The 11484-nt window shown below is 37.5% G+C and overlaps 1 protein-coding gene across 1 annotated transcript; it reads right to left on the bottom strand.

The window, feature by feature from the left end:
• Positions 1-396: 396 nt before the first annotated feature.
• On the bottom strand, positions 397-1708 carry BU26DRAFT_544458 (uncharacterized protein; the record flags this gene model as incomplete). Its single annotated transcript, XM_033831740.1, has 2 exons — positions 397-1315; positions 1362-1708. The coding sequence occupies 2 exons, from the start codon at positions 1706-1708 to the stop codon at positions 397-399; spliced, it is 1266 nt and encodes a 421-aa protein (XP_033676374.1).
• Between the last annotated feature and the right edge of the window lie 9776 nt (positions 1709-11484).

The following is an 11484-nucleotide window of genomic DNA, read 5'->3' as shown; positions in this document are numbered from 1 at the left end:
TTCTTTGGTCACCCCGGACGTAAAGTCTCGTGGAACCTACTACGTCCAGTGCCCTGACTGCAAGAAGGATGTTAAAAAGGGAACTACTTGCTGCGGCGTGCAGCGCGGCATCTTGCCATCCCGTGAGATGCTTCTGCCGCGCGAAGAGGGGAGCTATTAAGCTGAATTTTTAGCAGTTTGCTTTGACGACACTGAAGAGTTGAACCAATTCGCGAGTGGTGATGACGAGCCAGCTAAGGATGTGATGTAGGAGTGCTATGGGGGGTTATGTCAGAATTTGGGAGATGAAGCTGTGGAGATTCCTTTTGGGGAAAGAAAGTGGCTGTCTAGTTTCCAATAGCTTACACTAAATCGACTGCCATTGTGGCCCTCCCTTGCGAAAGGACAGACGAACTCTCAACCTCCAAGATAAAACCGCGCCACCTCCACCTCATTGTGCTCGCTCAACCATTTCAGGCCTTGCAGCCACGTGTTGTTGACCCAATCCTGCCTCATTTTGACGTAGACCAGCGAGCGGAACGCCGCCGCCTCCTTGGAGAAAAACCCGGATTTCGTAAGCAGGTGCGTGGGCCATTTGTTCGCACCTTCGCAATCGTTTCCCGCTTGCTCCCGTCCCACTGCTTCGACAACCTCGGCGAATCGCCGGCCGAGTTGCTCCCGTTTCATCACCGCGGGGTGCGTGTCAACAACTCCAGGGACAGCGCAGCTGATGCCCATCAGAAACGGGAAGCGGTAGAGGGCCGCATCGGGCACCGAGACGACCGAGTCCCAGTCAATGACGGCGAGGACGTTGAACTCCCGATCGACAAGGAAGTTATTCGGATTGAGATCGTAGTTAGCTAGGCCAAAACCCTCGGCGGAGCCATCTCCTACTCGTGCTACAGGAGGCGGAAAGGAGGCGGCGAGGGAGTGGAATGCTTGCACTAGCTCGTCTTGCCCGCTGACCGGCTGCTCTCCGAGGCTTTTGCTCAGCGCCAGCGGGTAGTCCGCGTAGAACTCGGCAGCAGAATCGTACGGCCCCGAGTCTGTTTCAATCAGCCGTCCCGCAACGAACGAGTCCGAGCCGTCTCGGATGATAGAGCCGATTTTTGGTAGCCGGATTGAGGCAAGCTGGACCATGATCTTAGCGACCTGACGCCAAAATTTCTCCTCGAACTGCGCTGGGATGCCTTCATGCTCGCCAGGATAGGTTCGAGACACCTCCTCTGCGGTGTTGCCGTCGACGTATTCGATAATAGAAAAGGGGCATCCAACAGCGTTTTGTTCATTCAGATCATAGGCGTAGACTCTTGGGATTGGGATGTCTGTGTTCTGGCTGTGAAAAGGCTTAGCAACATGAGAATGATCCGTAGCGAACTTACCGCACAAACTCCATCGTGGCAAGCTCGGACTGCATATCCAAGAGCATCCTCTCCCGGGTGAGAGGCGAGGCCATCCCGCTGCCCTGGTCCGGCATTGGAGGCATCCGTAGCCTCACGATCCACTCAACACCGTCGTCGAACTGGATCTTGCGCACGAGATTGAAACTTCCCACGGAAAACTCGGGAGAAACGGTGCATGGTTGATTCCCCCGAAGCAACGAGGCGTAAGAGAGCAGGGCTTTTTGGTTGATTTTGTCGATGAATTGATTGATGCGCTCGGCGTATTCACCTCCATATTCCTCCCCACTTGTCCAGGCAGCACTTCCGAATGGGAGAGAGTCCGCCATCGTCGCACGGCAATTTGGGGTATGTTGGCTGAGTGCCTCTAGGCACTTCGAGCCTGGCGCAGTTGAACCGACTAATGAGCCCTCAGCGAGGCAAAGAACACGATATCTGTTGCCGGATATGGTTACTACTTCACGTGACCTGGTCATGTATATATATAGCCATATTTCTCGTATTCTCAATCAATCAACTCATGTCTCAATACTCTGCAATTCGCCTAATAGTTATGAGCCCGGATTTGCCTACCACTGCAAATTGAACCTGCTGAGTTTATTTAATACAATTAGACGATAGAGTCACTAACTTATACACCTCGTCGTCGCCAACAGATCCTAGAGTCGCTCTAGAAATACGCCGTACACGATCGAATTGGCCCTGCGCACTATGATTTCCACGATAGAGGACACTATTACCGTTACTAACGTTACGAAAGCCGTCAAAATACTTAGTGCTCCGCAGGATTAGCCTTACTAGAAGTTTCTCGTGAAGGAAAAGGCTACACAATATAGGGTTTAGGCCTACTACAACCTAGATCTAAAAGAGTTAGAACGTAAGAGGATTTAGGAGGAGCCTAAACGCCTAACGCCGTTAACAATTAAGCAAGGAGCTACAAAGATAGGGGATCTCAACGCTAACGAAAAGTTAGAGTACTAGAACTAGAAAGAAAGGTATAAGAAGGACCTTAAGAAGCACCTCCTCGTACAGAAAGGTCTAAGGGAAGTATTAGTATACATTGCTACAACAATTAATACCTACCTTATACTACACATTATAGACAAGAACACAGCCTATAAAAGGTTAGTAAGCTTAAAGAAATAGGTTATAATAACTAACGCGTTACGTTAAGACGTACTACTAGAATAATACAAGAAAGTCTAGAAGACCTAGAGAGGTAACAAACTAGATAACTAGCTTAATAAATAGATTTAGATTACTAACTATATAGCTAAACTTAACATGCTAGACGTATAGAGTACACAAGCCTAGAGAGAGCTGCTTAAAGCTCTTTAACTAATTAATAAAGCGTACTCTACACTTAGAATTACGCAACTATTTACCTAGCTAGAAAATTAAGCTTCTATAGTGCTAGACCTAGTAGCAGAATTTAGACAGCTATAAAGAGCTACTAAACTTGTTACAGCTAGCCTAGAGACGTATATAACACTAGGTGCGGTATTACAATAATAGAACTAGGGCTAGAAATGTAGCAAGTTTTAAGAAGAAATACTAGAGTGCTTCTACGGGCGTTATTACTAGTTTAGCTAGTGCTTTTATGTTAACCTAAAGGTCCGTCTAACTAGCTAGAAGCCTAACGCGGAAATTTAGGCTAAGTTTAATAAGAAAAAGAAGGAAAAGAAGTAGGCTAAGAAGTTTAAACAAGCCGCTAATTAGGGAACCCCTAAATAGCGAAATAAACCTACGCTAAAAGCGAGCACTACTCTACTAAGCTTTAACGATAACAAGCTAATAAGCAGCACCCCTTTCGCTAACCTTGTATTCTGCTCCTTTAGTGCGACAGCTAAGGTTTTAGAAACCTAGAAGGCGGTTCTAATAGCTCTACACCTTATTAACAGGTAAATCTATAACTCTAGCTCTAATATTTACGTCTACAACTTAGAGAATTAGAGCTAGAAAAAGACAGCAGAAGCTAACTTAAACGTCGTCGTATACGCTAGAGGGCAAGCTATAAGAATTAAAGCTTAAAGAGAGGTAATTCTCTAGACTAATACTCTATTAGGACTAACTCTAATACGCCTTACCTATATAGCGTTAGTAGAGAGCTTCTTTATAAACGTTATAGGGCTTACGCGCTCTTAAGACGTTAGAATTTACTTTAACTCTAGCAGGGACGTTCTATATAAGAACGAGCCTAGCAATATAGTCTACAACTTAGAGTATAAACAGGGGCACTAGCTACTTAACGTAGACGAAAACAGCTACCTTAATCTATAGGAAATATTCGCTATATTTATAACAGTATATTAACTATTAAAGAACCTATAACTAGCGATAATCGCTACTAGAGCTAAGGCCTATTAACTATAGGCATACCTAAATAAGAAAGCTATTACGCACCTAGAAGAGGCTATTACTAGCTTTAAGCTTAAGGAGAATACACCTCTAGTTAACTAGAAGAACTATAACACTTATATATAGTTAAAAATAAATTATTAAGTCTTCTAGAGACCTAGATTAACGCCTACAAAGCGTTCCTTCTACTAAATAGAGATGGATTTAGTTTAACTACTACTAACAGGAGAAACCTGTTTTAACAAGGATAAGTAGAGACTTTACGCAATTAATAAATTCTTAGGCTAGCATAAAGAACGTACGTTACCCGCGAAAAGCAGAGTAGTGTTAATACCTACTATACGTAGAATAATTACTAAACTATAGCGTTAATTTAAGTACTTAGTTGTTATACTTAGAACTAACAATAAGAAGAGTTTTAGCAACGAGCTTGCTAAAATCTGTATTAAATTAGGTATTAAATATAAGCCTAGCTTACCTAAGACGCCTAAGTAGAATAGTTGTACAGAGAAAGCTAGAGACGTAATAATTATAAAAAGCTAAGTAATAAGAATTATAGCTAGATTACCTAGAGAGCTAGCTTTAGAGCTGTTTATTATAGCTATTTAGATTCTTAACACTACGCTAATTAAATTAAACAGCTAGAAAACTCTATATAAGGTAGTAATAGGTTACAAACTATTAGTAGCTTATTACGCCTCTATTAGCTATTAAGCGTATGTTTACAGAAAGAACCTTAAGAAAGCTAATAAACTAGAAGCACGTACTTATATTAGGTACCTACTAGAATAGAACTTCTTAAATATCTTTAGAATCTAGATACTCTTAAAGAATAAGGTTATCTAAACTTAAGACGTCTTGTTTATGCGCGATAAGCTATACAAGAATAACAGTAGTAAATATAGAAAGTCTCTAGCAGTTAATATAATTAATATTAAGGTGTATAATATCCCTTATAAAGAGCTTACGGCAAAGGTTAAAGATCTACTACTCTAGAGCTAATTACGCCTATTTAACATAACTTTAGACGAATAGACCTTAACACTAGAGCAACACGCACTAGCTAAAGAATTAGCGGAAGAAGACCTAGAAATATAAATCTAGAAGAAGTAACAATAAGCTAAGAAGCGTAACAAGTCTCTAAGAGGTTACTTAATTACTCTAGCGTCGTTAAGACACTCTACCCTACATAGAGAGAGCTTAAGAGGCGCGTTAAGAGAGACCAACCTCTCTAAGCTAAGCTTATCTACTGTTCGAGCTAAATCGCTATAAAGACCTCTTAGAGCTATAGAAGACTCTAAATATGTGCTAGATAGGTACTAGAATAATACTCTACTACGTTAAAACCTTAATTCTAAAAACCTAAGTAACATAATATAGAGTAGACGCTATAGACGCTCTTACCTAAGGCCTAAATACATAGCTAGCGCAATTAAAGCACAAAAGAAAGCTTAAATATTTAACTTAATACTATTAACAAACTTGTATAACTACGTATTTGCAGCTTTAGTAAGCTATATTAATAAACTAAGAGTTAACAGAGAGCCTATAAGGTTAAAACACTACCGCGATTAGATGCTACCTCTACCTAAGCGTTATAAGGATATTAAAGGCTATATATTTAAAGCTAAGTTTAAAGAGGCTGTATAGAAGGAGTTTAGTAACTACTTTAAGAAAGGGTGCTTTAAGGAGACGTTAGTAACGCTAGCGTTAACTATAGTAGAGTATCTTCTACTTATGTAGGTATTATCGTATAAATTTAATAAAGACGAATATCTGCTTAAGTGCAAAGCTCGTCTAGTAGTTTAAGAAGACCTCTAAATATAATAGGGCGATACCTATACCGCTACCTTAGCAGCAAGAACCTTTTAAGCTCTAGTAGCTATAGCAACCGCCTTTAGATTACTAATATATTAGTACGACGCTATAAACGCCTTTCTAAACGTAAAGCTTCTATAGAAGCTCTACTACTACACTCTAGAAGGTTTTACTAGTTAGTTTAGTAAGCTCTTAGAGCTGTATTAAGCTCTGTATAGGCTAAAGAAAGCACCTCTACTATAATATAAGGACCTTACAGAGACTCTTAAGGAGTTAGAACTTATTAAAATAAGCATTACACTATGCCTATAGGCTAGCGATAAGCTTATAGTCTTCTTCTTTATTAACAATATTGTCGTACTTGTCTACTTAGATAATACAGACGTTTACGCAGAGTTTAAACGCCGCCTACTTAAAAAGTATAAGATTAGAAAGATAGGTTAACTTAATTAGTTTCTAGGTATACAAGTCGTAAGAGACATAGAAGTAGTGTTAATCTAGCTAATCTAGAATTTCTTTATTAACAAGGTTGCTAATAAGTTTAACCTACTTCTAAAACTAGGTGCTAAGTATCCACAATTCTCTATAAGAGAGAACGACCTTACGAAATCTACAGAGGCACCTAATAGAGAGCAGACGAAGCTTTTCTAGTAGCTAGCAGGCTCGCTAGCATATATTTTCTACTTTACACGTCTAGATATATTAAGAGCTTACTTAGTATTAGCTTAATACTTAATTAACCTAGGTTAACAACATCTCTACGCCGCTATACACGTGTAGTAATATCTTATAGAGTTAAAAACTCTTACGCTAAAAGCGTTACAATACGCTGTAGAGAAGGAATACTTCTAGAAGGTAAATTTTAAAGAGCCTATCTTCTATAGAGCCTTAGATGCTTTATTTAGTAATAACTTAGATACTAGAGCGAGCTCTAAAGGCTATATCTTTAAGCTGTATAGATTACCTGTAGATTAGAAAGCTATAAAACAACAGATAGTAACTAAATTAACGACTAAGGTAGAGCTTCTAGCGCTTTTAAAGACAGCTTTAGAAATAGAGTAGTAGAACCTGCTTTTCTACTACCTAAAGCTAAACCTTAATATTAAACTAAAGCTTTAGTGCGATAATTAGTAGACTGTAGGTATAGTAACTAAGGCTATAGAGAAGCTTTAGATAAAGCTTAAACACGTTAACGTATACTAAATGTAGCTTTGCTAGAAAGTTAAGAACTAAAGAATTAACGTTAAATAGATTTCTACAAGTTAAATGCTAGCTAATAAACTTACAAAGATTCTATTACCTTAAAAACACGCCTACTTTATTTAACAGCTAGAGCTTAAGAATATTTCTAGCAAGTTAAAGCTTTCGCTATTCTTAGTAGAGTAGTAGGAGCTACCTAAGAACCTCTTACGCTAGTACTAGATTAGATAGTAAACCTAACTAGAGCGATACATACCTAATTCGCTAGCATTTTAGAACCTCTAAGGCAACTATTTACTCTTATTTCGCTTTTAGCTCTACTGTAGAAGCGCCTACTATACTTATTTAACTATTTTCTATTAATTTTAACGCATATATATACTAGTTTTATACGTAATTCTATTATATCTTAACTAGCTACGTTTATTATAATCTATTAGATTAACTATAAAATTAATAGGCTACGTTTATTATAACGAGTCTAGTCTTAATAAAATACGTAGTAACGTGTTAACGTCTACTTAATAATCTACTCTATAAAGTTACTATAAGCTATAGAGTGTAAGGGCTAGGTTCGCGGTCTCTACTACTATAAGCGCCTCTAGAATACCTAGCTAGGTAAGTTAGCTACAGGCAGCACTGTCTCTACAAGCTGTAAGAATAAGGGGTGCTAGCAGAGTAGGTTAGGTTAAATTTAGCTATCTAAAGGTAAGAAGTAGAAGAATACTCTAAGAGGCTCTATATATAGAGGTGCTAAGCGCTAAGGCGCTAGGCTAGGTTACGTAATAGGATTACGTAACCTAAGGTTATGTAACCTAAGGCAAATTCTAAACTAGACTATTATATTACCCCCCCTTACAGGAAGAGCTCGTCTCTAAGCTCTAAAATACGCCTTCTAGGTCCCCCTTCTTCTAAAACTTCTGTATTATGCTCTTAACCGTCTCTTTTAGCTTGTAGTAAGTGTATTCGTATTAGTTTTAAACTAGAAGCGCTTTTACAGCTACTACCTTCCCTCTAGTTGCTTTATTCTTGTAGAGGTTTAAGCTAGAAGGCTTGTTTTCGCGTCTGTAGGGCGGCTTTGTTGCAGGCTCTCTTCTTAAATTACTTAGCAGCGCCTTCGCGTTACCCTTGTGTCTCCTACCTCTACAGGTTTTAAATTCTTCGCGGTCTCCTCTAGAGTCTTCTCTTTTTTGTACGCCTTAATCTAAGTATCTAATCGTAATAGTAGCTCTAGCTTATCTAGGTATGCTGTATAAAAGTCTCTTACCTTATAGAGAGCGTTAATAAAACCTGCGGTATTATACTAGGTAGAGTTAGAGTTATAAGCAACCTATGCAGCGCGGTATTAAAGGCGATTTTAATAAAGACAGCTATCTAGAATTTTATGTACGGGCTATTCTAGATTACTATCTACTTTAATAGGTAGCTACTTAGGCTCTACCTGCCCTAGCAACAGCTCTAAGGCTTTCTATAGCTAATTAGCGTAAAAGACGTCGTGTATACGCATATACGCAGGTAGCTAGAATTAGAAGAAGTAACTCTTTATAGTAACAATTAGGTAAGAGCTGTATATCTATTAATTAAGCTTTATACTAGGCTAATTTGTTAAAAAGCTACGAGGTTTAACGTAGACGAGATCGCCTACTGTAAAATTAGGTTCTTAGCGCTTTTTATTTACTTAGAGCGCCTGCCTAGCTTACGCTTTTGCGATATTACTTCGTGTAATTTTAGTAGCTTTTTTTACGGCGTCGTATTACTTCTTAGCGAAATTCTAAGCTTTCTAGCGCAAGAGACGCTTACGTAGAGTAGAGGCTTTTATTGTACACTTCTTCTAATTCTAGTAGTGTATTAGCTAGTGTTTAAATTTAATTTTATACGCTGTTAGTTCTATAGTTTTATATAGTAACGTAGCTTATGCCTAATCTATATAGAGTAGAAGGTCTAACTAATTATTCTAGTAATAGTTAACAAATAGACGCAGACGCTAATTAAGATATTAATTAACAATCTCTATATTTCTATTAGTTTATAGGTAGTACGCGGTAGAGAGCTTCTACTTAATTTCTATAAGCTAGTAGAGCTTATTTATAAAGGTAGAGGTAAACTATAGACTGTAATCTAATATAATAGACTTAGAAGAACTATATATACGCTAGATATATTAGTAATATAGCTCTACTATACGTTAAGCTGTAATTTTCTTATAGTAGAGTAAAGAGAAGCTCTACTTACTTAGCTAATCTACAACAACGTACACGTAGTTAAATCCTTTCTTATTAGAGAGAAAGCTCTTAAAATCTATAGAGACGTTCTACTATACCCTCTTAGAGATAGGTAGAGGCTTTAGAAGACCTAGCGTCTTATCCCGCGAAGTATAGCTCTAGTAGTAAGTCTTACACGCTACTACGTACATATTAATGTCTTCTTATATACCTAGCTAGTAATATTAATCTCGTAGTAACTAGGTAGTTTTTCTTTATTCTAGGTAGGTAGTTACCTAAGTAGTATACACAGCGCGTATTAGGTATATTTGTAGGTAGTTAATAGCAGAGACTATTAATTAATTCTAATAGGTTAATAAGCCGTCTTCTATTTTCTAGGCGGAGCCTAATATAGTAGCTTTTTCTTAAGCTAGCTATAGAGAGTTGTCTAATTAGTTAGCTATAATAACCTAATTAATTATAGTATATAGATTCTTAGTAGAGAGTACCTTTATAAACGTATTAGCAGCGGTAATTTCTGTAGCACTACTAGCTAATCTCTAGGTAGCTAGAACTAATAACTTACCTAATAATCGCTCTATAGCTAAGAGGCTAATTTGCTTCTTACTTAGAAAAGCCCTTATACGGGCGGCATAATTCTTCTTCTTTTAAGTCTTAAGCTCTTCTTACTTCTATAATAACGCGTTAGCTACTATATTAGCTAATTCTAGTTAATAGGTAAGCTTAAGGTTATAGTTAGTAATATTGTTCGCCTAGTAGACCTACCTAGTAGTAAGCTTCTACTTAGTAGTAAAGTACTCTAAGGCTTAGTAGTTAGTTAATACCGTAAAAGGCTCTAGATCTTGCAAGCTAATTAACTAGCTTCTCTACTTCTATACGCTAAGAATAACCGCTAGCATTTCTTTGTTATAAATACTATAGTTTATCTAGGTAGTGTTTATTATCTTGCTAAAGAAAGCTACTAGTCTCTAGATACTATCTTCTTAAAGTTATAAAAGAACTCTAGTAACTACGCTATCTAATACGTTTGTTTCTACTCTCGTGTAGTAATAGAGAGAGTAATAAGCTAGTATAGTATTAGATAGTATAAGATTCTTAACCTGCTAAAATACCGCGAGCTTAATTTCTCTAAAGGCATGCTATGCTCCCTATTTTAGTAGCTTAGTAAGGGGGCAGACGATCTAGCCGTAATTCTTTAAGAAGGCTTAGTAGAAATTGTAGAAACCTAGAAACAATTAAAGGCTCTTAAGAGTTATAGGTACAGGCTAATTCTAGATAGTAGTAACCTTCTTAGAGTTCTTCTAGATTCTATTAGTACTTACGATTAATCCTAGAAACTTAGTGCTTTTAATAGTAAATTTAGATTTCTTAATATCTACTTGTAACCTAGCCTTATATAATTAATTAAGTACTTAGATAATATAGGCTTTGTGCTTAAGTAGATTCTCTAAGTAAATAAGAATATTGTTAATATATGCCGTATAGAAATCGTCTAGCAAGCTATGTAACACCTTGTTAATATATTACTAAAAAGTAGCAGAGCTGTTATAGAGGCTAAAGAGTAGAACTTAATACTTATAGTTACTATACTACGTGCGAAAAGACGTTAGATTCTCTACTAACTTATTAAGCTAGATCTAGTAGAAAGCTTACCTTACGTCTAACTTAGTAAAGACCTTAGCGCGCGACAGGCGTGTAAGTGTTTTCTAGATAAGAGAGATAGAGTAGGCGTCTTTTTTCGTAATAGTGTTAAGCTTTTAATAGTTAACGTAGAACCTCTATCCTCTACCTAGCTTTTTAGTAAATAGAACTAGTAACGCGTACAACGTATTACTATAGATAATAAAGCTATAATAAAGGTAGTTCTCTAGGTAATTCTATACTAACTATAGGTGCTCTAGTAATATACTATAAAGGGGACTATTTATTAAGGTATTTTCTACTATAAGCTTAATGTCGTAATCTACGCCTTCTCTATATAGCAGCAGAGTATTAGAATTCTTTTTTAAGAAATAGGCTACAGTTACGCTAGCATATTCTAGAGATAGAAGCTTTTAGGTAACTAGTTAGCGGAGTTCCTTCTCTAGATTAGTAGTAGAGGTTTTCTTCCTATTAGTAATAAGCTAATTAACCTCGTAGACACTAAGGTACCTAATTATAGTGTCTTTTTGACGTATATTAATTATAAAGATAGCTACGCTAATTGTATTAACGTTAAGCCTAGCCTTTAAGCATATTTTCTGCAAAACAGGTAGCTTTTTTAGCTTACAAGGCAACCTAGCAGGCGGGTTAAGATTCTTAAGCTGCCTGTCTATCTTACGCAGGTTTTCTTAAAGCTTCTAGCGTTATAATTCTCTCTTCTCTTATTGTATTACTCTTAGCTTTTCTACTACTAATATTAAGGCGTCGCGGCGCTTAGTATTAGCTTAGTAAGCTACTTAAGCTTTAGTAGTAGATTAAGGGGATTGTGTAGAGACAAACGCGTCGCGTTTATAATTAATTAATTA

This window comes from Trematosphaeria pertusa (genome assembly GCF_010094035.1).
Source record: "Trematosphaeria pertusa strain CBS 122368 unplaced genomic scaffold BU26scaffold_24, whole genome shotgun sequence".
Taxonomy (NCBI): Eukaryota; Fungi; Ascomycota; class Dothideomycetes; order Pleosporales; family Trematosphaeriaceae; genus Trematosphaeria; species Trematosphaeria pertusa.
This window is presented reverse-complemented; position numbering and strand designations above follow the sequence as displayed.